This window comes from Astatotilapia calliptera, chromosome 23, assembly GCF_964374335.1.
Source record: "Astatotilapia calliptera chromosome 23, fAstCal68.1, whole genome shotgun sequence".
Taxonomy (NCBI): Eukaryota; Metazoa; Chordata; class Actinopteri; order Cichliformes; family Cichlidae; genus Astatotilapia; species Astatotilapia calliptera.
In genome coordinates this window covers 16,494,820-16,521,648 of record NC_137443.1, presented here as the reverse complement: position 1 = coordinate 16,521,648, position 26,829 = coordinate 16,494,820, and the positions used below count along the sequence as shown (strand labels likewise).

The window sequence follows — 26,829 nt, the reverse complement described above, 5'->3', positions numbered from 1 at the left end:
GTTATTAATGGTATAAAATTGTATTTGATTAAAAAAGCAAAAAACAAAGTCAGAGGTATCTAAAAGTCTTTTTGTCTGCCTTTTAATTTTCTAATATGTACAATTCTTCTTTCTCACTCTGTTTTATCCTGTCTCCCACTCAGAACAAATGCCAAAAGTGTACCAAATTTCCATGGAAATTACATTGCAAAGCCGCAGAGGGAGAGGCGAGTGAAGCAGAGCAACTTAAAATGGCTTTATATAAAGGACTCCGAGGCCCTTTAATTACACTGCTATTGATTGCTATGTGCAGGTTTCCCACATTCATTTGCTGCTTTTTCCTCTCAACTATGCATTTAATACCCAGCAGAGAATTGCACTTAGTTGCTTCTGAATGTAGACAATTTTATAAGATTATACATAATATCTTTTTTTAATTATCTAGTTTATATATTTAAAGTAGTAGAATGTATGGATGTATTTTGTTATTGCATATATGGTTTCTTTCTTATTTCTTGCCTTAAAAATTTATTACATATTTTAATTCTATGTAATGCTAAGTATAAGTTTGTCTAATAAATCTATCCAGTAGTCAGAGTAACACAATGTTACAATGCTACTAAAAGACCATTACCATTACTAGGAGTTTATGTCTTTACCAATACACCATGGCGCTGTAACCAGGGTACATATCTGCCACCTATTCTTACTATGTCTCATTCTGCCATTTAATCAAAGAGGCTGAGATGCAGTAGATGTCCTAGAGTTACGGAAATCAGCATTAGTAAGCCGAAGTGGTGTAAATTATGAGATTGTCAAGCGGGAGACCAAGGATCTTGTCACAGGAGCTTTGGTTGTGTATTTAGTTACATTTCATTTCACTTCCCATTAGGTTTGGTTTAGGGTTAGGGTTTAGATGGCAAAAGCACTTAACAAGGTTTAGGAAAGGATTGCAGTACGTTATCCCCGTCGGCAACTCAGCCATGAGTGATACCAGAGGAGACCCAGAGTGTTCAAATGCAGTTCCAAGGATCCTGAACAAGTGTGGAATTAGTTGGTGTAAAACAATTTCACAAGCACAAACAATCTGATTACAGTTTAGTTTTGAGCAGTATCGGTGGCACTGGTAATCTTTCCCAACTACAGACAGAGCCAGACTAGCCTTGCCGCTAAGGTAATTTAGATTTTGTATTTCGAGTATAGACATGGCAGTGCTACTAACTGTCTCGACCAACTTGAAATGGAATAAAGTCGTATATGCTGTTTTAAAAGGTAATGTTCTACATGTGTTTGAAGTCTTCATGAACCTTTGATCATACAGAAGCTACATTTTGTGGGGAAAGTAAAAGTATGCACAGGTTGAGCACATTGGTTCCTTTAACCTCCTAGGACCTGGCGTCCACATATGTGGACATCACATTTTGGGTTATTTAGACCAAAATACTCAATTTTGATCTACAAGGGCCTGAGATCCACTTACAAGGGCATTATACTGCTACTGTTCTATCAAATTTTTAAAGAATATCCTCATGTGGCTCTCATTTTTCTTAAAAACAAAAATAACGTAAAAAAAATATATATATATCTGGTAATTCTTTGTATTTACATTCATCGAGCCCCAATATGCCCAAATATCAAAGAGAAATTAAAAATGCATGTCGTGAAGGAGTTTGGGTCTTAGGAGGTTAATTTCATTTACAAAGGTAAACCTCTGGGAGAAAGCTCTGCCTTGGTTTGAACCCAGGACTCTTTTCCTCTGAGGAAACAGCTCTTACCACTAAAACAACATGCTGCTTTTTATTCTGCCATACTGCTTGTGATAGGGAATTCATACAATCCTCCAGGATAAAATGGTGCTAAATAGCTTAGCTCTGTTGGTGACATCACAGTGTATTTGAGTTTTATATTTGCTGAAATCAGGACACATTCTGTGGGGAAAAGGGCATTTCCATTTCATTTAGCCCTTGGAAGTCAAACATGTACTATTGTCCCTTTAAATATTTTCATCAACTCTCAAAACTTAACTTAGAGTCACCTCTTACCTGTAGAAGCAGCCGTATCTGTAAACCCATTCATCATGAGGGGAATTACTCTATGACAAATCTCTCTCCCTACTCTCTGTGCGTTTGCAGATTGAATACACAAACGGTCCACATGTTCCATCCCTCCTCTTTAGCCATAGTCATTTGTGCCAATGTCAAAAGTGATAAATGGGTTATGTGGCGCCTATGAGAGAAAGCAGTGAATTTTTATAATGTATTAAACAGGAGCGAGAGGGCAAGCAGACAGGCAGGGAGGGAGGGATGGAGGACAGGAGTGAAACTGGAAAAGTGGGCTGTCATGCTGTAGTGCTGTAGGCAGGGGACCTCTGTCACACACAGTTTGAGCCCCAGCTCGCATCTTTGCTGGCACTTCTTCTGTATTTCCCTCAGATATCCAGCCATCAGCCCCCCAAGAGCTCACAGCCATCCAGCAAGGCAGCTGAGCTGGCAGACACAATATCTAGTGACTGCTCTGTCAAATGCATCATATGGCCATCTGTGTGTGCTTTTAAGTGTGGTCTTTTTGCCTTTCTTACAAGAGCCAGTTGCACTTTAAGACTATCACATGAAAGTCTTCGAAGGTCATGTTATGTTTCACATTTTTATGTATTGTTGCTGTTTGTTGATAGAGCTGTAAATACAAAAACATCATAATCATAAAAATAATAATCTCCAATCTAGCATAAACTGAAATTGGAACTTTGAGCTGACAATTTATTATTATTAAATTTTTAGTCTGTGCAAAATCCCATTTAGTTTTCTATTATTACTTTAATATGTGACTTTCCTTACATACTCCCCTATTAACACTCTCTCACTGTCCCATATATGATGAAAATGCCTAAAAGGAAGTCACAAGACCCCAATAAGGTACTTTTTTAAGCGGCTCTATGCAATATTGTTTATATCTGCCTTTCATTACCTTTACTTTCCAACTGGTTGAGATTGATGCAAGTGCATGCACACACATTCCCTAGTCATCTACCCTCACATCATGATTTCGTGTAAAACCGCTACCCTGCCTTAACATGAAGTCTTAACCCTCAAACAGCCCTGCAAGACGTGTTAGCAACTAGAGACAAGCAAATGTTCTCACTTTCCACACATCGTGTCTCTCTCTCAAAGAATCCAACACCAATGTGTCCTTGTAAAGATACACATAGAAGTAAACACAAATGAACCCAGACACACCAGAGTGCACAAAAACACAAATGGACTCTATTGTAATTACTTTAATGCCACTCTAACCAACCGCTCTATGAGAGGGTTTGACAGAGCAGTCTAACAGATGAACAGTAGTAGTTTAATGCATTCTGATCTCCAGTTTCCTGAAGATTGTGTGTTTCCTTCCCTTCTGACAACCATCAAGAGTTTAACCCTTGGAAAACAACTTAACAATTTTAGGACACCTGTAAAGTGGAGTGATGAAGTACTTAAAGGTTCAAGTGATATTTCACTTTGACCGCACTCTGAGAGTGCAGTTTGTCCAATCAGATGAATTATTTGGAACTGCCAATGCACAAAAGGATAATTTCAACAATTGTGACTAAAGTCTAAAAACTATTGGTGGGACACTGGTGAAGAACGAGGATGACTATCTGAATGTATACGATGTGGAGCAAAAACAAAAAAAATCTAGGAGAGGAGAAGAAAAAAGAGAAAACATTGTCAAGGAATGTAATTAATACATCAGTTCCTCCACAAGGTGTTAGATGTGTAATTGCTAAAAAGAAATATGAACCTAAAGGTAGATAAAATGTCATAAAATCTAACTGCTGATTGGTAGGTGGTTTGTTTCATTGTGTTCACTCTGAATTTGAAGGCTGTTTTTAACCTAAGCAATAGCTATAGGGTATACTAACCACAACGTTCATTTGATTTAATTTATTTTACGTCAGTCTACTTTGTTTTTGGTTTTTAGCTTGAAAATGTAATTAAAGTCAATTCAGTTTAGTTCAAATCAGTTCGGTCCAAGGAGCTTTCTTTCCAAGCCTTTTAGACTACCACGGCCTGAATGACTGAGAACCTGCACAGTCAATTCTATTCTATTTAATTTATATAGTTCCAAATCACAAATCAGTCACCTCAATATGACTGCAAGGTTACTGTTTATATTCCAAGTTTAAAAAACAAAACAAAAAACACAATAATACAGAGAAACCCCAACAATCATGCAACCTCTTATGAGCACTTGGCGACAGTGGGCAGGAAAACTTACCATTTAACAGGAAGAAACCTACAGAGATTAATAATAATGAACTCCAGAGTGGTAATATCCCCCATGGCACATTTGATTTAGAACAGAGCATTCAAACCAGGTTCTGTCTATGTAAATATATTTTCTTTTTGCTGAGTGAAAACTTATGAATGAAAATCTCCCAGTATCGTCACACTATGAATCAATAATAATTCAGAATTACTCATCTTACAATTTGTCTTTTTCTTTCTTTTTCCTAGAGCGCAAGAAGATAACCCTGACAATTGGAAACCAGTTTTCGTACAAGAAAATTTACAACGTTGTGGGATATCTGAAGGGAAAGAGGAACCCAGGTTTGTACAAAGCCACTGCAGATTTGCCTTAAAGTTAAAACACAATCTCAGCATTTTTCTGTCTCTATCTTTGCTTTTAGCTACATTTGTATTCTTTCCTGTTTCGTTAACAGAAAAGGTAATGATTTCTTGATGATGCTTGTATTACTTAGCTCTGCTGCAACATAATGCACTTAGTCCCCAAATATGGCTTTCATTCCTCAACTCAATCTGTCTGTGCTTGGCTTTAAACAAGCAGTAGAAATCATAAAAAAAAGATTAAAGGAGAAATTTGGAAACATCTGTATTCTCTTACTGGCAGAAAATTCCATGATAATATCAACACCACTTTCATAGCCATCATAAATGAGGCTACAAACAGTGCATGTTAGTTCAGTTTGCCACTAATCCTGTAAATGGGGAAGCAGTTTCTGCTTCCCACCATCAATGCTATCCACATCTGTGTCTCAGCAGAAGAGCAAATTATAGAAACTAAGCACATTCTGTGCTACAGAAATATTCTCACTGGTGGTTAAATGAGACAACCACAATGACTTCTCTTAAAGTGCTCTTGAGCAACTGAACCACTGGGTATTTAGACAAGACTAGCACTTTGTAGCAGTGACATAACATGAACCACTGGCTTCTGATACATAAGATAATAATAATCATTTATATTACCTTTCCATGTGAAATTAACCGTTTTGATGACTAAAATAACCAGATGACATCACCTTTAATGCAAACACAATTAAACTCAAATTGAATTATATGGCTGCCATAACAAATATTTTATATTAGTGAGGAAAATATTCTTTTTTTAAATTCTTTAATAAACTGTGGCATTGCCTATTATTTTCCTTGCATACAGCACTTCTATCCACATGTAGTGAGCACAGGGATCACAATAATGCATGACTTTCTCACTTAGAAGTGTTGTTTTAGAACTATTAGAATCGATTAGATTCTAATAGTTCTAGGTATTTACATTACTTTTAATTAGTTTTGATTATAACATTATTTCAGATCCATCTAAATTTAGGTTACATTTCACCTGAAAAGTGATTCTTATAAACACATATTAAGGTTCAGAAGATGCAGGTGCACGTTTTTTATGGATACATTAGATCAAAACACAATAATAGAAGCTTTAACTTGATTTGATCACACTTACATTTTCATCCCGTGAATCCAAAGGTGGTTAAGCTCTGATAAGTAGACATTAACCACCTTAATGTTGACTAAAGTAGACATTAACTGCCTTTTGCTCTCTTAATGTCAACCATCGTGTTTCTTAAATGTCTGCCATTTGCATCTATTTATTTCAAAAAGTTGCCCATTGATGTTGGCAAAGACTTTTGAAAATGGACCATTGGAGACGTATCTTTTTTTTCTGTTTCCATTTACAAGGCTTTGTTAACTCTGCCCATTTCAAACATGCTGTATGCTGTGGTCTTTTAATATTTAAATGTCAACCCTGGCTCTTTCTTCTTAGCTAAAACTACCCCTATCCTTTTTTAAATTGTCTCTTTATCTTGCCCTTGCCTCATCCACACAGCCTTCCTCCAATGTCACGCTACTGTACCTGTCCTGCCCACTCAGTAGTGGAAAATTATCTTGCTGATTTACAGTGTAATATTAAGCAGGCATAATGGCCCACTAAAGCAGATAATATGGGTCACAAATCTCTGGAAGGAGTGATGCTATAACTGGTTGTGGGGGTTTCATCATATGTCTGTTCCACACTTAACTCTAAACAGACTGAATATTCATGCATGATGGCAATGGGTAATTCTGAATGACTCTTTGCTGTTTTTCTTAAATAATGCTGTACGCAGCTACAGCTAGCAGCATAACAAATCTGCCAAACAGGCACACTGTAACATCAAAGCAGCCCTGTAGTTTGAGCCAGTGTGGTTCAACACAAGTGTTACATGAATACTCCAGGGACATAACTGTTTATATTCTAATAATAGCTCAGTGAAATGAATTCATAGATTTAGATTTGTATATAATTATAGTATAAAGCTGGTTCAAACTGTTTCGAACGCAACAAAAATGTAGAAAGTCTATCAACTGCTCACTAATAGCACATTTTATGATTATTCTTCCATTATTTTATTTGGTTGCCTTCCTGGACAATGTTGGGAGAATCAGTTTCAGGCATTGTCCAAAGTTGCCCTTTCTTATATGCAGCCCCAAGCAAACATGTTGGAAATGGCGACTTCAAAATGTGCTGTGCTTCAAATATTCAGTTTGACACCTTTTTACATATAGGTGCAGACAACATGGATTTTGTACTAGGCACTTGAGTGGTTAAAGACTGCATCAGACATCTGCATTCACATGCATTCAACTAGCTAAGGCTGGGAAGCTTGGTTAAAAAGCTGCATCCATACACTATATGGCTACATCACAGAGTCCAGTGCCTTAGTGCCTACAGTGTGCTAAGTAACATAGCAAAAATAAGCATTTAAATAAAGCACTAGAACTGGAGCAGGGATTACCTGCATGGACTGTTACAACAGTACATATGTCTTTGCAGCAATCCATATTACTTGTCAGAAAATAACATTAAAACATTTTCCAAAAAGCACCAACATCAGACACATGGTTAACACTGGCAGTCCCAGGCTTCTACCTTTCTACCTTTAAAACCCGCCACCAGCCAAATGGCTGGTAGGCTTTTAGCTAAGCTTTAGCTTCAGGCAAGTGGAAGCTAAATTGGCTAGTCATTCATATGTAAATTGGGTTGTTACCTGGGAATTCTGGAGGGAGGGGAGTGGGGGTGTGTGGATGAGGGGGTGGGGGAGCTGCTAAAAGCGGTGAGCTTCCTTTTGTGTTTCATCTTGATGCATTCTCAATCATCCAGGGAAACAAATCTCCAAAAGTCACCAACTTGGAGTGTTTCAGTTTGCCATCTTAGGGAGAAATCAACACACATGGGTGTATGTCCTTTGTTGCTGACATTTATTGATAAAAACAGTACAAAAAATCAACCATTTGTACACATTTTTACAAATAATTATAAAAAGTGACTGAGTACATTTCAACATTTTCAGCAATCACTCACAATCCTGGCACTGCCATGGTATCTGTAGTCTGCATTTACCTTGGCTTGGCTTCCTGATCAATTGTCCACTACCAAAAGGAAGCCAAGCCCTGTGATCACACCTTGTTTTGTTGTAAAGGGTGGCAGGGCTTGGCTTCCTTTTGGTAGTGGAGCATTGATCAGTCGTCCATTGTGGCATCAATGTGATCACACCTTGTTTTGTTGTAAAGGGTGGCAGGGCTTGGCTTCCTTTTGGTAGTGGAGCATTGATCAGGAAGCCAAGCCCTATATATATGATACAATCTCACTACACTTAGCCTAATCCTTCATTGCCCTGAAGAATTCTGTGGTGTACGGACCTCCTCTCCAAGGAAAGAAAATGCAGAGAAGACTCACCACTCAGCAGGCCTTGGAAATGATCCTGAGGGAAGTCGACCCTTGTGACTCGGATGGAGAAGACCTACAAGTTCAGCCGGATTCGGACTCAGAGCTGTCTGATCAGTCTTCCGGTTAGTTGCATTTCATGTTATTTCCTATTTCATTTCAAATAAGTAAGTGGATGTAGTTTGTAAGTAAGATATTTCAGACATTATTCTGATACAGAGGAGGAGATACTGGACCTTCCCATTGCTCACAATTTGAATTTGTTCACACTGCAGATGAGGAGACTGCTTCTGCACCTAAAAAGAGAGCTTGTTTGGGGACTGAGACAGCGAAAGATGGCACAGTGTGGCGTGAAGAACAGGTGGGGACCTGTCTCCCTTTCACCCCAATAGAAGCGTACGCTGCAGATGGAGAGCCAACGGCTAAGGCCAGGAGAAATATCACGAGTCGCCTTCGGAGCTTCCTGTGTTTCATCACTCTTGACATGCTTCGTAGCATTCAAGAATGGACTGTTCAACATGCACAGCAAACGGAGCATGTTCATTGGTTCATGGACCTCCCTGAACTAATGGCATTTATTGCAATTGTCATCTTGCGGGGGGTTACCAGGGTTCCATCTCTAAATGACTGCTGGTCAGCAAACCTGGGAAACCCACAGATAATTGGAACTATGGCACGAAACCGCTTCCAAGAAATCATGCAACACCTACGCTTTGATGACAAGTCCACCCGCAGTGATCGAGCAAAGACTGATAAGTTCGCTGCAATTTCCAGTTTGTGGGGATCATTTGTCACCAACTGCATCACGTGCTACAACCCTGGTCTACATATCACCGTTGATGAACAGCTTTTCCCATCAAAGACTCGGTGCTGTTTCCTGCAGTATATTGCAAGTAAGCCGGACAAGTTTGGGATCAAGTTTTGGGTGGCTTGCGACCTAAAATCCAAGTACATTTGCAATGTCTTCCCATATCTTGGCAAGGACCCCAGTCGTCCCACTGGGGAGAGACTTTCTGAAAATGTAGTAATGAGGCTGATGGAACCATTCCTAGACAAGGGCAGAAATGTTACCACGGACAATTTTTTCACATCGCTTTCACTTGCGCAAAAACTTCTTAGACGGAAAACCACCATCCTCGGCACAGTCAACAAGAGTCGCAGGGAAATTCCTCAATCCACTAGACAGACAGATCACAATGAATTCACCACTCAGGTATGTTGCAGGTCTTTTGTGGTTCTATGTTTATGTGTTTCATTGTGTGTAAAAGTGCTATGGAAATAACAATTTATCTTATTTCTTAGGTGTTTTCAACCTCTGCTGCCACGCTGACGGCGTATGCGGCCAAACGGAAGAAGACAGTCTACATTCTTAGCAGCATGCACGGCGTGGTTCAGACTGATAACACTACCAAAAGGAAGCCAAACACTGTCACCCTTTACAACAAAACAAAGTGTGGCGTGGATGTGATGGACCAGATGGTTCGGGAGTACACTGTCCGCAGAGGAACACGGCGCTGGCCAGTTGCCGTGTTTTATAACATGATTGACATGGCAGCACTGAATGCACATGTGCTGTATCAAGCATGCTCCAGGACGAAGGAAAGACGGGTGGACTTCCTGGTGGAGCTTGCAAGGGAGTTAGCTCACTCTCATGTAGCTGCGAAGAAGGCAAGAAAAGAACAGTTGCCTTTGACACAACCCTCCACACCGAGCCCTGGAAAAAGAGCCATGTGTCAGGTCAAACACAATTGCAAGAACAATCATGCCACTGTGCGATGTGTTCACTGCAACAGATACACATGTGGTAAAAGGATTGTGAGTGATTGCTGAAAATGTTGAAATGTACTCAGTCACTTTTTATAATTATTTGTAAAAATGTGTACAAATGGTTGATTTTTTGTACTGTTTTTATCAATAAATGTCAGCAACAAAGGACATACACCCATGTGTGTTGATTTCTCCCTAAGATGGCAAACTGAAACACTCCAAGTTGGTGACTTTTGGAGATTTATTTCCCTGGATGATTGAGAATGCATCAAGATGAAACACAAAAGTAAGTGCACAGCTTTTAGCAGCTCCCCCACGCCCTCAATCACACACCCCCACTCCCCTCCCTCCAGAATTCCCAGCTAACAACCTAATATACATATGAATGACTAGCCAATTTAGCTTCCACTTGGCTGAAGCTAAAGCTTAGCTAAAAGCCATTTGGCTGCTCTCCGGGTTTTAAAGGTAGAAAAGCCAAATGGCTGGGCTCTGGGCCTTCCTAGTGTTAAGAGGAGCCTTATCGGCATCACCTGCCACTTAAATCAGTCGTGTCTGTGATTTTTTTTTTGTCCATCATGCACATAAAAAGGTTTATTTCTGCTGTAAAGTTTGGGTTTACGTAGGAGTCTTATAACATTGCACTCACTTTGTGAAGACGTTCTTATTCTAAAGAACTGCAGCTTTTTTGTTTGCTTATTTGTTTGTTGTGTGACAAAAGTGTCACACATTTGTACTAATTAGTGTCTCATCCAGTTACTATGAAGCCGGGCTTTGAACAGCTATCATGACTTTATACTTTTTACTGTTAATCTAAAGGCAAAATATGACCAAATAATCAGAATCAGAATACTTTATTGATCCCTGGGGGAAATTATTTTTTGTATAAATAAATATAATTTAATATAATTCTTTTTGTATAAATAAAACATAAAGTCCAAATTGCCATTGTGTGAATGGTGTGAATGTGCGAGTGAATGTGAGTGCGACTGGTTGTCTGTCCCTGTGTGTTGGCCCTGCGACAGACTGGCGACCTGTCCAGGGTGTACCCCGCCTCTCGCCCTATGACAGCTGGGATAGGCTCCAGCGCCCCCCGCGACCCTGAAAAGGATAAGCGAATGGATGGATGGATAAAACGTAAAGTATAGTCACAGAAATATTAGCTTATGCCCACGATCCTCAGTTAAAAGCCCGAAGCTATACAATTCCAACACAATCCTGAAATAAATAAATAAAACTCATGCATATGAAATATGAGATAAAGAACTTGAGTGGCCACCTAATCTCAAGATACCTACATTGCTAAATTGCTAATGTAGAAAACTCCATCCATCCATTCTCTTCCACTTATCGTTGTCAGGGTCGCGGGGGGCTGTAGCCTATCTCAGCTATCAAAGGGTGAGAGGTAGGGTACACCCTGGACAGGTCGAGAGTCTGTCACAGGTCTAATACATATAGACAAACAACCATTCTCGCTCACATTCACACCTAGGGGCAATTTGGAATTACCAAATGACCTAACCCCACTAACTGCATGTTTTTGGACTGTGGGTAGAAGCCAGAGTACCCAGAGAAAACCTACGCAAACACAGGGAGAACATGCAAAGGCCCACACAGAAAGGCCCTGGCCAGGTGGTGGAATCAAACTCTGGACCTTCCTGCTGTGAGGCAACAGTCCTAATCACTCTGCCACCATGTCGCCAATGTAGAAAAATTCCTCGCAAATTTCAAAACTGTAGCAAATGTTAGAGGACTTCTACCAAGAATCAATTGCACCAAAAAACAAAATAAAACATGGTTGGTAGCTCATGTATTTATGCAAGTGAAAACATTCCTCCATTGACTTACTGCACTAAACTACAGTTAGTTTCAGCTGAACCAATAATAATTTGTCCTAGCCTAAGGGCATCACGTCTATGTTATTTTATGTTATTTTCAGTCTGTGTTTATTAATTAGGGTTTCTTATGAAAAATTAATTTAGCTTTTGATATATTAATCTCCTCCTCCCTCTATACATACCCATGAACAAAGTAAATTACACTTTCACGTATGAGTGATTTAAAGTACTTTACGCTAATCGCTGTTCATAAGATTCACCCAGGAAGCTCCACATAATGTAATAATATGTTGTCATGGGCTAAGCTAGCAGGCTTCTCTAAGCACCTCTTTTCTCAGACAGAGTCATCAGTGCTCTGTGTTGCAGTTGTGAGGTTTGCTCTGTTCTTCTTGTTGCCTGCAGGAGTTCTGCTTTGTGCATCCATACTCATCTCTCTGTCTTTGTAGAAAATGCAAAGCATACAAAGAAGCCTGAAGCATTCATGTGTGAATGCAAGTGACTTTCTTACCTCGGTAAACCACAGGAAGACACTGTGTGAATGCCTTTATGCTACTATTATTAAGTCACATCATTTGTACATATTCATTTTAAAACCCCTTTCTCGGTTTAGCTATATAATGTGCTGTGTATCTGATTTCTTGAAATAATCCCTGCTGTCTATAATTTAACACAAAAAGATGGAGAGACATATTTGGGCCTTTTACCAACAAGTATCTGCACATTAGCATAAGAAATGTCACCCTTCAGTCAAATTTCTTCCTATACAAAATCCTTAAAAGCCATGTTTCTCAGTTCAGCAGTTTAGTTCTTATAGTAATTAAGGACAGTTTGGTGATTTGAATTTGATGTGCCTGTTGTGGTTCCATGGGTCATGCAAACTTATGTAACTCTTCCCCTTTATTCTAGAGATTCTGAGTTCTGCTTCAACCTTCTGAGTCATCTTAAGGCTGGCAAAACAAAATTACCCCTATTAGGCACCAATACCCGAGTAGCTGCAGCTACCTGCATGAGCTTCAGCAATGGATGTGTGGAACATGGTCCACTGGGGACTCAGTGCAGGTAGTGTCCCCACTCTCCCTGAGTCTGGTGATGGGCAAGGGGCTGTATCTCCCTGGTTCACTGCCTATACATTGAGGTTTTTCCCAGTGGATGAGAGGCTTGGTAACCCTTGCCTTCGGATCAGGGGAACAGGTCCTGACCGTAATATGTGCCTATGTGACGAATGACAGCCATTTTGAGTCAATAGGTGAGGTGCCGGAGAGGGCTCCAATAGGCAGTCTATTTTAAATACAACCAACTCTAAATGGATAGCCACTGAAGGAAAAAAGGTCAAAAAGGATGATGGGATTTAAATATTACCCAGATGGAGACCTGTTTAAAGTACAGTGTGTGTGTGTGTGTGTGTGTGTGTGTGTGTGTGTGTGTGTGTGTGAGTGAGTGAGAGAGAGAGAGAGAGAGAGAGAGAGAGTTTGTTTATGAGCAGATGATCAGTGATACAACATGTGTTCAACATTAGGTCCATCAAACAGCGAGTGACCTTGTACTGTGAATTGTGGGAGGATAAATAAACCTGTTACAGTAGGTGCACTCATCTGTGTGCATTTGTGCACCTATGGACATATTCTTTTAGCATGATTGAAACATTGTCTCTAATAGTACAAAGCACAAAACACATAGAAGCCCCCCAGCTGGCCTGTGGCTCTGAACCCAGGACCTGTTTGCTGTAAGGCAAAAGAGCTAACCACCAGACCATTGTGCACCCCATCGTGCAAAGTGTGGTTGTCACATATTTGTATATCATCCTTTACCTTATTTATTTTGAGTTTGTGTAGCATCCCTCATTTTTCACCATAAATTTTTGAGTATCTACCTATACAGAGATGAAAAAAAATAAAGATTTCTCTGTTTTTAATTTACTTATTTGTTTGTTTGTTTTATTTATTTATTTATCTTCAGATCGCTATGTGCTGGTTGGTAGTCGTCATGACAGCGACCATGGAGGCGGGACTTCAGCTATTATGAATCAACTGATTGCAGCACTGACAGAGCAAACCAAACGCGGATGGGTACCAGACCGTACCACTGTGTTTTGCTCATGGGGAGGCTCAGCCCTGGGAAACATTGGATCTTATGAGTGGGGAAAGGTCAGCAAACACAAGAGCCTCTGCTTTATTAAATGTCAGAGGGTCAAGGGTAGAAATGTCTGAAAATAGAAGTACTGGCAACATATATGAACACCAATCACTAGAAATATGACGACACTTCTTGTCAAAGGAGTGTGAGGGGTTGGGTCTTAATTATGATGGTGTGATGAGTGTAATGACAACAATTATATGATTATTATAGTAGATTGAAATCATAATAGCTGGTGTGTGGTGTACATTTATGTGTTCCTTTCAGGATAACAGTGTTGTTCTGCAGAGCAGTGCAGTGGCCTATGTCAGCCTGAACTCTCCAGTTAGAGGGACGGAAGCTCTCAGAGCTACAGCTTCACCAACTCTTCTGCAGCTCACCTCAGATATACAGAGGGTAACTATTACTATGATTCCATGTACTGCTACTGTCACTCCAACATGATGTCCTGCTATAGTGTCCAGTGTTCTCACAACATACACCATATAAATTATAAGGGATCCCTCAATATTAGTAGTAGCAGCACTGTGATTCACCTAAAATATGGCAATGAATAATCGCCTCATTTCAGTGAAAGGATATAAAGCACTGGCATTTTCTTTTCTTTTTTTTCAAAATTACAGCTGCTGCCACAGCTGCGATTTTGCCAGGTTAATGTTGAAATTTGTGTGAAAAGGTCTGCTAAAAACCACCAACTGCTAAGCACCATATTAGAGATTACCCTTGCGGTTTCAAGGGCGGTTCTGTTACTTTAAAACTATGTTGTTTTGCAAGCTCTAACCCTAAGAGGGTAAAGTATAGTAAATAAGACTTAATCTTGTTTTCTATTTGAGTTCCTAGAGGCACAGTTCCCACTAAGTTGTATGTTATCAGCTTAATACTTCATGACTTTTCCCTGTTTTATAAAGGAATGACTTAAAAAATATTTTAAGCTTCAGACATCCAGATTACCCACGATCAGTTCATCTTAAAGCTCCAATCATGCATGATTAAAAGCAGTTTTCATATTCTTTATTTTTGTAACTGTTGTTGAAAGAACTTTCTATCTATTTCAACCCTTAAAAAAGTGCTCATAGAAGGTCTTCTCTGGATAACACACTGCTTTCATCAATGCTTTTCTGCATCAGTATCAGTTTTAATACCCATATTAAATAGTCTGTCTGTATAGCGCTTTACTAGTCCCTAAGGACCCCAAAGCGCTTTACACATCCAGTCATCCACCCATTCACTCACTGGTGATGGCAAGCTATATTGTAGCCACAGCCACCCTGGGGTGCACTGACAGAGTCAAGGCTGCCGGACACTAGCACCACCGGGCCCTCTGACCAACAGGCAACAGGTGATGTGTCTTGCCCAAGGACACAACGATCGAGACTGCCCAAGCTGGGGCTCGAACCGGCAACCTTCCGATTACAAGGCGAACTCCCAACTCTTGAGCCACGTTCGCCCCGTTATCCCCTCATCAAAGCATGTGCCAGATTTCGATGTCTCATTATGGAGAAATGAGCAGATGTAAATGCCTAAACTTTAACAAGGACCAAATATTCATGGCTGTGGAGTTGGAGCCTCTCCCAGATCGCAGAACTATCACTGATTTTCTAGTTTACAGACAAACCAAACCAGTGACAGGATGTTAGTGGTTGTGTTAGAGCTTTAAACTCACAACTTAAAGGACCTAAAGGATCCGTTGCATCTTAATGCTACTTTTGGAGATCTTTTGGTGCTTTTTTGAAACTATGTAAAGAAACAACAGCAGGCTTGTTGTAACTAATTAGAACATCTCACTATATGACCACATTTCAGTTTACTTTGCTTCTTCATTTCTATTATTTCTTTGTTTCTCTGTAATTACCCGTCACTAATCAGGATGTTAATATTTTCAATTCTGCTTTGATGTTTTTTGAGGTAAGTTTTCCTCAGAAAATTGGCTTCAGGAACAACTGCTAGCAGACTCTTAGGCAGACACACTGATTTCAGCAAGCTCGGTATTAAGAATAAAGATGGCCAGATGTTGACATGAAATACTGCCACCTTGTTTTGAAGGCCATTCTTAATGGAGTAATTTTATGCTCATTCTACACATCCATTATGATAATTCTCCCTTACGTTTAGTATAATAGAAGGATAAAAACGTTATGTGATCCTCCTCTGCCTTGCAGAAATTAGTTAAGGATATGCCTCACAGGTGTCCTCGGTTTCTTTGAAACAAGACGTCAGGGGTTTAAAGCCTGGTTGGAAAATGCTTCCGGCTAGACCCTAATGCCAAATCAGCTACATTGAACTATGAGTGAGAGACAGGTAACTGAAGCCATAACAGCTTTAGTAAAATAGATGGTGTAAAAATGTTACATAACCAAGGTCCCTCTCTTTCTTCCTGAAATTAGTTGGAAGAGATGCCTTGCAGGTGCAGATTAAGCGAGACATCTCTCAAAGGCTTTGGGCAACTGCTACAACTGCTTGTGTTACACCCCTGAAAACAGGGGGAATCACGAGAGTGATTATGACTTGCGTCTCTCATGCAGTAGTTTATTGCAGTAAATGCAGTAAATGAAGAGAAACGTTTCACATTCTGTACTGCTAAATGTCACATGGTGGAAGAAAAACACTAACTAATAAACCGAAATACTAAAGTGCTTACTATACATATACTTGAGCAGGTTTCCTGGAAAAATGGCTGACAATCGTTTTTAGCTCCTGCCGTTATCTTAATGGCCATTACACAGTACAAAACTGAGGCTCAAAACCGCCACGTATATGTGCACAAAACTGTAATATAATGCTTCTAAGGCTTACAAAACAATGAAGGATTACCTCTTAAATATCTTAACAGTGTACACATTGGAAATATATCAACTTTTAAACACTTTTACCTGAAAACGGGGAAAAGAATCACGAGAGTGATTATGATTTGCGTCTCTCTCATGCAGTAGTTTATTGCAGTGAGGAGAATGCGCAAAAGCCCCCTGGTGGAGAACAGAGACACTACTAATCGATCCCAGAAAAGGCTTACTAGCAGATCAGAGATGTATAGATTGTAGTTCTCTTAAGTAACATGAAAGCCATTAATATAACATGAAAAATAATAAACTCTTAGCAATTTTCTTACCATATTTACATTATTTTCATCCTTATATCAACAGATATCAATTAGTATTAACTGAACAGTTTTATATGCAGTAGTCCTTCAACCTGTCACACTTGTACAAGAATTCAGCTGATTATTAACCTGTTCATTTATTGGAGCTGATAATTCTTTAATTAATGATGTTTTTTTTAACAAGCAAACCACCACTACAAGGTCTTTATCAGTTTATTATAAATGGTAAAGAACTGAATGCTTATATATCAAGAGTAATACAGTGGTGTAGTAGACACAACGCCCATCCCATTATAAAAACAAAACACATAATTTTATGACTTTGTGCTTCCTGTATTTATTGTTTCTATAAATGCTGCACTCTCCCTGGAACTTTTCACCTTTTCCTGTCTGAATTATAAAATGTATCCCTCCTACAGTGATTAAAATATTTGCCATTTCCTGAACCACTTAGCAAAAGTAGCGATATCACACTGTGAAATATACCTCACTGCATGTAAAGCTGAGTTACTGACAAATTTTATTTAAAGTTTCAAAGAAGAAAGTAATTTTTCTCTAGAAATATGAGAAAAATGTTTCCCATCAGTGTTATGTAGATCTATGGATCAATATTACTGCTGCAGATCTTTAGGGCTGACCTCAGTTGAAATACTTTATATTCTGTTTACTCTACAGGAATACCTTTTTAAAATCATATGGTTGTAGTGTCTCTAAAAACAGCTTTTAAAGACCTCCAAAAAAATAGGGCTACAACTTTATTAAAAGAAAAAAAGTTTATTAATATAAAATAAAAAGATCACAGGTAAATTAAAAGTTTTAAGCACTGTGTGGCACTGATAAATGTCAATCTCTCCAGCGCTGTTTATAAACCAATAACAGAAAAATAAAGGTGCTGTATCAGCAAAGCAGCTTGTTAAATCTATTATATTTGGCCAAACCAAAGTCTTTTTCACTTTTTCTTGCTAATCTGAAAATGCAGGTGAAGCCTGCACCTATTCAGCTGGCCTTTTCTATTAAGCCAGACATGGCAGCAGCTGGCATCCCCTCTCAATCATCAGGGGTTTTCTTTGCTAATGTGTTAAAGGAGTTATTAAAAGTTTCTTCACACTACTCTCTAACTCTGCTATATCCTATGATGGCCAAGGTAGTCTGAAAATGAAAGCTTATTTGTTAATATGATAAATCACAGAGGGCTCACTTATTTACTAATACTCGCTCTGTTTCTGCACCATGAACTGAGCAATGGAACAGCTTTCCGTTACTTCCCTGTTAGCGTTTAAACACATTTACATGTAAATCTATATTAGCCATCTAGCTTAATAATTTCTGGAATAGAAGAACCCTTGAATGTACTTCTTACCTTACTTACTCACTAGCAACTTATGGGCTTTAAATACGTTATCTACCCCTCCTGGTACTCCACCTTCTGCATGCGGTATTGCAACTGCATGTGTCCATTTCAAGCTTTAGAGAGGAAAAGTGTGAAATAGACACAGTAGACTGGTGTGTGTGAGTGTGTGTTTTACAAACCATGATATTGAGTAATGTACTGAACTTCACTGACATACACTTAAATAAAACCATGTCATAATTAGGGATGGGTATCGTTTAGGTTTTATCCGATACCGGTGCCAAACCGGCCTAAACGGTGCTTAAACCGGTGCTTAAAGAATGGAGAACACAAAATTGGTCCAAAAACCTCTCATGTTCAGCTGTTTTTTTGTAAAAAGATAACAATGTTAGCCTTTTCTGCAGCTATAGGGCATATATGGTATCACTCTTGGCTGGAAGCAGTGCTTAAACAATGGAAAAAACACAAACTTTGTCCAAAAACCTCTCATGTTTAACTGTTTTCAACTTTTTCTTTGGTCATTTTAGCCTTTTTGGCCAGGGTGAAGGGAGTATCTGCCATCAAACAAGAGGACAGCCGCATGTAGCTATGATGGTGTTTGCTAGTTCACCTTACATGCATTAATGTAATAACGTGGTTAGCCTACTCAACGTAAATTATACATGAACAACATTAAGCTACTCACGCAGAGAAGAACGGCTGCTGCTGCCATCATCATCCGTCATCATTTCTGCTACACTGGCAGGGCTAGGGGCCAGGACTCTGTTCTTCGGGTTTTTGGGGGATGTTGCTAACTCCGGGCCCGATAACAGGCAACCCACCCGCAGTAGATGTGCTCGGTGTGAGGTCTCACAGCAAGCTATCAAATACGGCGCATTTCTCGGCTTTTAAAAAAACCGCTATGCGTCACCAGGTGTTTCATCAGATTTGAGGTGTTACCTCCTTTGACAGTATCACAGTATCAGCTTAAAGCACTTGTTGCAGGCTGCTGAGTTTGCATATTTTGCTGTGAAGTACAGCCAGAGTTTTGACCACTTCGCCTTGGGCATTTTTAATCTGTAGCTCTGCTCTAAAAGAACGTACGTACCTGGCCCCGCCTACTATCCTCGGAAACGTAAAATGATTGGCTAGAATCTAAAGTGTATCACAGCTCAGGGAAAAAAAGCACCGAAATAAAGCACCAAAATGTGCGCTGCTTTTCGGTCTGGTTATTACCGTTTATGTCAGAACCGATACCGGTACCCATCCCTAGTCATAATACTATGAATGTTGAACTTCAAATGAAGTACCGTAAACATAATAAATGCACATCTTACCAATAGTTTGCGTGAGCATGGAGTGCAGTTAAAACAGTGTCACTTTAGCATGTTTACATTTACTGTTATAGTCCTTTGTTTCACTCTTTTCATGTAATCACTGACTGATTCCATTATGCTGACAGTTTGAACATATTTTACTTTTTGGTCACAATGATGACTGTATGACATATGCATGGTAATGTAGAACAAAATATAATTTTTTGCTTTTGTTCCTTTTCCTTTTGGGACTGATATTTGTTTCCCTAACTCTTTAGCCTTCATGTGTGCAAATACCCTTTTTCACCTATACCATGACTATTTCATTTCATTTCCATCAATAACATAAAAGTTAAAACATGTGTGAAACGCCACAATAAAAGCAAGACTTTGACTGTTCTTTGAGATGTTGCTTGTGTGCAAGGGGGAGGATAGCACTCCTAATATGAGCTAAATATTCCCTCTCACCCCATCCCACACTTCACAGTCATATACAATCTGCATTGGCCACTCTGCTGATTAAGTATACCAGCTCAATGATTCAGCCTTCCAAACTGTCTCTTTATTCCAACCTGGGGGTGTTTTGCAGATATGATCAGCCCTCGCGGACTTCTTCCCAACTTCTACCATCTTTTTAAACTCTGAAAACTTTTGCCTTTTGAAAAAACACACCTCATCTTTACTCTATCTCATTTCCTTCCTCCACCCCCACCACCACCTCTTCCCTTTTTTTTTGTTTTTTCTCATTGTCCCTTAAGCACTACAACCCTCTCCCCACCTTGCTCACTTTCCTTCTATCACCTCTTAACCTTCTCTTTCATGAGCAGCAGGCTTTGCATCTCCCTAACCTCTCATTTTCCTCATTAAAATCTTTCTCTTACTTCTGCTCTACATGCTCTCTTTGTCTGTTCAGGCTATGATGCTTAGTATAATTTTTTTTAGAGTGAAGTCGTTCATCCACAGGGAAGATTTATCTTCTTGCAAATTACTAATCAGTTTCAGGTACAGGAGGTCACAAATGGATATGAGTGCAATGTCTCTTTAATCCCCTAATCTAAAATAAAGAAAAGGGCCCTGTCACATTTGGCTGTAATGAAGCTGCAGACAACCTCTGTCAGTGCCTTAAAAGAGACAAAGAGAATGTAACTTACCTTTGATCTTCTTTAAGGAAACATGTTAACACGTATCCTGCTTGGATTTATAAAAGTCATCGTTTTTTGTCAGGTTTCATTCTTCTGCGTTTCATACTTATAGCCACAGCTTCATTTACAAATTTTGTTTTTACAGTACTCTCTGCTCTGGCGTCATTCTTAATGTGTATACTGTAAATGCCAATGGGACACTGGTGGTGCTATAAATATCGCTACCTATAATTTATTTGCAGACACATTGCTCCATGCACCTACTCTAATCTATGGGGCGTTAGCCATACCTGCAATAATTACCTGTCCAGATGCTGGACTAGCTCCTGAAAAGCGATTTTTTTGAAAAAAACAACAATCTAACCACTCACTTAGAGGATAATTTAATTACCTGCTCACATAACCCAGGAGGATCAAAGTTACTCTTTTCTCTGGCCATACCTTTATGGACTTTCGGTTTTCACTGCTTTGCTTATTGTACCAGACTGAAAGAGGTGCATGATGCTGTAGAAAACCATGTCATAGATTTGTCTTCTGATCAGAAAAACAAGGCCCTGTCTAGACTTCAACCTGATTGAGCTTGTGGTAGGACCTTAAGACAGTTGTGCATAGTCAAATGAACTGAATCAATGTGTGTCAAAATCTTCTATTTTAAAATGTTGACAAACTTTATATGAGGAAACAAGCTCTAAAAACTACTTCATGGAATAAAAATTTGAATTTGAATTTGGAAATGGTGAACATGGCACAAAACTGTTGCCTACTGTAAATGCACCTCAAGCAGATGCAGAGCAGTGTTGCCATTTATTTACTTTAATCTGTCTACTTTGTATTTGAGTCCAGTATTTAATCTATTTTAGCTCTACTTTTGATTTCTATCGTCCCTCTCTCTTACTCTCTCTCTGGGGAGGCTGGTTCCAGCAAATCTTTCGAGTTGCGCAGATTGTGGAGCACAGAAAACTGAAAATCACATCATAGGATATTGATTTTACAAGTTTGAATTTGAGTTTGATATAATATTTGAAATGGCTTCTCCTATACTCATAGTCAACAAAAACTCTTGTTGAGTGGGTGCTAGGCACATATGCTGTTATATATGCTGGGTTTGGGGAACTCTGTCAAGAATGGTTTATTTAAAAAAAAAAAATCATTGCGTATATTAAATAATAATAATAATAATAATAATAATAATAATAATAATAATAATAATATTAATATGGATGTAAACAAGGCCACATTATACATTAAGATTTTATATATCACCTGTTTGTCTCCCCTTTTCCTTTTAAGCTTCACTGTTGTTTTCATTAGTCGATCTAGTAGATAAATGTATAGTGAAACTGTAAAAATAAGTAAATAATGCTTTTGTTTTTCTTAGAAATGTACACTCTTTATTAACAAGATGTTCATCTAGCCATGTGAGTGTTGCATACAAAGCCTTTTTGGTCCCAGACAGGCTCAGCCAATGCTTTGTTACATGTAACAAATCAAAACAGCGAAATGCATCATTACAACTCTGCAGAGTGCCACTGAACTAACCAAATCATTTCTCCACTGTGTATACTTTTTATTTACCTTCCTGTCTCCTCTGCCCTTGCCTCATACCTGTCCATTCATTGGCATTTGTGTCTCTGGCACAGTCTATCACACCATTCATCATCTCAAGTGTGTTTGAGTTGCCCCAGGTATTCTTTTCACCTTCTAGTATTTACAAACAGGTCTACACATGTCATTTATCTTGTTTGTGCAACAGCTGTAATACCTGCTACTTATCTTACTTTGCTTGGACCTGTCTTCCAAACCGAGATGCTGCTGCACTGATAGTTTTGGAATGGGTGCTTGGGAACCAATTATAATAAAACTAGATACTCGTTTTGTAGGGGATTTATACCAGGAGAGGGGGCAACAGGGGGTCGAAGGACTACGAGAAGTCAAGAGGATGAGAAACAGAGGTGGGAAGGGAGATACAAGTGGTGCTTTGGTGGCTAGAAGAATACAAAACAAATGGAGAGGACCTTGTGCTTTAATTGGGTATTGTTTCAGATTTATGTTGGTCTTGTCTGCAGCTGGAGTGTGGGTGGCTTGTGGCAGGTTCCCCTATTTGAAAACAAATGGTCGCCAGTGGATAGCACATTGTTAGAGTGAAAAAAAGACCACAGTGGCAAATGGTTCATCTTCCCTCTCTCAAAGAAATGGTCAACTGTTTGTGTGTGTGTGTGTGTGTGTGTGTGTGTGTGTGTGTGTGTGTGTGTGTGTGTGTGTGTGTGTGTGTGTGTGTGTGTGTGTGTGTGTGTGTGTGTGTGTGTAACTGGAATTACAGGATCTTACATGTATATGTGCACTTGGCAAGTTACTGTTGTGTGATTTAAACCCCTCCATGTGGGCTCTATTCTGTATTGCCTACAGAAACACTGAGGTTCAAAAGTTGTTTTTTGAATCTAAACGAAAAGAATAATACCTTAGTCAGCTAAGGCTACATGAGAGTATACTACAAGAGCAGTATAGGACAGAATGAATCTATTGCATCCAAAGTATCTGAGACAAAAAATGACTACACCATGACAATATCTCAACATCCAAACAGGCGGTCATGTAGTGCTCTAAGAAGACACCAATACAAAACAGAAGCCTTGTTCTAAAGAGGAAAACGAGGACAAATAATTTAAATGCACTATGACTAGTCCTGTCTCTACTAAAGGAATTAAGTTTGCAACATTAGCAGAAGGGTGTATGTAAGCGGATGTATGTAGCCCATGACTGGGCCAAACATAACTACAGTGGGGCAAAAAAGTATTTAGTCAGTCACCGATTGTGCAAGTTCCCCCACCTAAAATGATGACAGAGGTCAGTAATTTGCACCAGAGGTACACTTCAACTGTGAGAGACAGAATGTGAAAAAAAAATCCATGAATCCACATGGTAGGATTTGTAAAGAATTTATTCGTAAATTAGGGTGGAAAATAAGTATTTGGTCAATAACAAAAATACAACTCAATACTTTGTAACATAACCTTTGTTGGCAATAACAGAGGTCAAATGTTTACTATAGGTCTTTACCAGGTTTGCACACACAGTAGCTGGTATTTTGGCCCATTCCTCCATGCAGATCTTCTCGAGAGCAGTGATGTTTTGGGGCTGTCGCCGAGCAACACGGACTTTCAACTCCCACCACAGATTTTCTATGGGGTTGAGGTCTGGAGACTGGCTAGGCCACTCCAGGACTTTCAAATGCTTCTTATGGAGCCATTCCTTTGTTGCCCGGGCGGTGTGTTTTGGATCATTGTCATGTTGGAAGACCCAGCCTCGTTTCATCTTCAAAGTTCTCACTGATGGAAGGAGGTTTTGGCTCAAAATCTCACGATACATGGCCCCATTCATTCTGTCCTTAACACGGATCAGTCGTCCTGTCCCCTTGGCAGAAAAACAGCCCCATAGCATGATGTTTCCACCCCCATGCTTCACAGTAGGTATGGTGTTCTTGGGACGCAACTCAGTATTCTTCTTCCTCCAAACACGACGAGTTGAGTTTATACCAAAAAGTTATACTTTGGTTTCATCTGACCACATGACATTCTCCCAATCCTCTGCTGTATCATCCATGTGCTCTCTGGCAAACTTCAGACGGGCCTGGACATGCACTGGCTTCAGCAGCGGAACACGTCTGGCACTGCGGGATTTGATTCCCTGCCGTTGTAGTGTGTTACTGATGGTGACCTTTGTTACTTTGGTCCCAGCTCTCTGCAGGTCATTCACCAGGTCCCCCCGTGTGGTTCTGGGATCTTTGCTCACCGTTCTCATGATCATTTTGACCCCACGGGATGAGATCTTGCGTGGAGCCCCAGATCGAGGAAGATTATCAGTGGTCTTGTATGTCTTCCATTTTCTGATGATTGCTCCCACAGTTGATTTTTTCACACCAAGCTGCTTGCCTATTGTAGATTCACTCTTCCCAGTCTGGTGCAGGTCTACAATACTTTTCCTGGTGTCCTTCGAAAGCTCTTTGGTCTTGGCCATGGCGGAGTTTGGAGTCTGACTGTTTGAGGCTGTGGACAGGTGTCTTTTATACAGATGATGAGTTCAAACAGGTGCCATTCATACAGGTAACGAGTGGGGGACAGAAAAGCTTCTTACAGAAGACGTTACAGGTCTGTGAGAGCCAGAGATTTTCCTTGTTTGAGGTGACCAAATACTTATTTTCCACCCTAATTTACGAATAAATTCTTTACAAATCCTACCATGTGGATTCATGGATTTTTTTTTCACATTCTGTCTCTCACAGTTGAAGTGTACCTCTGGTGCAAATTCCTGACCTCATCATTTTAACTTGCACAATCGGTGGCTGACTAAATACTTTTTTGCCCCACTGTAGATCTCAGTGTCATTGCAAGTTTATGTGTTAGTTTGTTCCTATTCTATCACGACATCAGGGTTTTTCTGTATGTATGTATTTCATGAATACACAGTATTCATTTCCAGTATGCTAGCAGGTCAAAATGTAAAGCTAACCTAAGAGATTTTCAGTCCTCTTTACGAGTACCATGAATACATACACCGTGGCAAGAGGATACTGACAGAAAAAATGTTGACGTGCTGTGAAACACATTGTCATTTGCAGTGTTGGTCAAGTTACTTGAAAAAATTAATTAGTTACTAATTACTGATTACTTCTCCAAAAAAGTAATCATGTTACTTTACTGATTGCTTATTTTAGTAAGTAATTAGTTACTTAGCTACTTTTTAAAAACATGATACACAACCTGAATACATAATAAAGCAACAGACCTTTCAGCCCAATTCTATTTTTTATGCATAATCCATCATACAAAATTGAATCAAATGGAAAGCCTCTTTCTAAAAATAGTTTTATGAGTTTTAGTCTTTTATTTTATGCACATTGCATTAAGCAAAAATCCAATTATATGCAACTGTCTTTGACTTGAAGAGATTGTTTAACAATTAAAACTATTTTTTGCATATAAAATGAAATAATGTTTTGTGTTTACACTCACTCTTTCAAATAGATGCAAGTAAAACACAGCAAAAAATAAATAAAATCGAAGATTCGGCGGCACTGTCCTGTTGCTCTTAAATCTATTTCCACCTGTTTAGCACGAGTGGGGAAAGTGGAGGTTTGCCCAGTGCTCATGTCAGTGGGGGGATCTGGGGGTTTCTTTATGAATTTCACATTCCCGTGGCAGCATGCTAGGTACTTGCTCAGATTTGGAGTTTAATTTTTCGCTGTAGAAAGACGTTTTCTTCCCACGCAGAGTTTACAGTGGACGCTAATGTTTTTGTCAATTTTAATGTAAGTACGCCCCCGCTTTAAACGCTGCATGACCGTACTCTCTCCCACACTCCATATTATCCGTGGTGATCTACACACGTCTGTTGCTGCCACGGGTGTCACACCCGCTTACGTCATTGTCATTAGAAACACTCTCACAAACAAAATCACGACAGTTTAGTAACGCAGTAACGCAGCGTGCTTACGGGAAAGTAACAGCAATCTAATTACTTTTTTGCAATAGTAAACCCTTACATTACTCGTTACTTGAAAAAAGTCATCAGATTACAGTAATGCTTTACTGCCCATCTCTGGTCATTTGCTATGCTTGTGATTCCATGTGACACTAAAAGTTAAAATCGGTTCCAATATACAGAAATGTTGTTGTAGACAGTGCAGTAAAAAAAAGATATTCAAATATTCTTAGGAACATATTCGTATCGTGGTGTTTCTGAGATAATCCTCTTAACATTCCTGGTTTGTGGTGTTTTTGTCTGACCTAATCTTCTCAGTGCATAATAGATTTCAAAGCACTAAGCTTCATGTTCATACAGATTTGGTTTTATTAATCTATTTGTCGTAAATGCATGTGAACAACTATAACAGAAAGAGGATGCTGTTCTAATGTAAAACACATAATAAAAGGTGAAAAACTCCTGCAGACACAACTATGGGAGCATTTCTGAAAAGGAGCATTTCTTCTGAAAAAGAATATATATATGAGACAGAGAACGAGAGAGAGGAATACACTGAAAATGCCCAAAAAGTTGCCGCCAGTGAAGAGTAAACATGACAAAATGCCCTCAAATGTATCTACACAATGATGAAAGCACACAAAATGTCTGTGGTGACTATCTTAGTTATGATTAAATCAGCATTAACAGTCCTGTAGTGTGCTTCTATATGTGAATGAAGAACCCTCATGGATGCCCTTTCATT

At 39.3% G+C, this 26,829-nt stretch overlaps 1 protein-coding gene across 1 annotated transcript in view; it reads left to right on the top strand.

The window, feature by feature from the left end:
- The window catches only part of naaladl2 (N-acetylated alpha-linked acidic dipeptidase like 2), a 480,620-nt gene that overhangs the window by 306,016 nt on the left and 147,775 nt on the right, over positions 1 to 26,829 (top strand). The window contains exons 11-13 of the mRNA XM_080297617.1: positions 4,479 to 4,571; positions 13,545 to 13,732; positions 13,989 to 14,117. Coding sequence (XP_080153743.1) covers positions 4,479 to 4,571; positions 13,545 to 13,732; positions 13,989 to 14,117 — 410 coding nt within the window. The remainder of the gene's footprint in view (positions 1 to 4,478; positions 4,572 to 13,544; positions 13,733 to 13,988; positions 14,118 to 26,829) is intronic.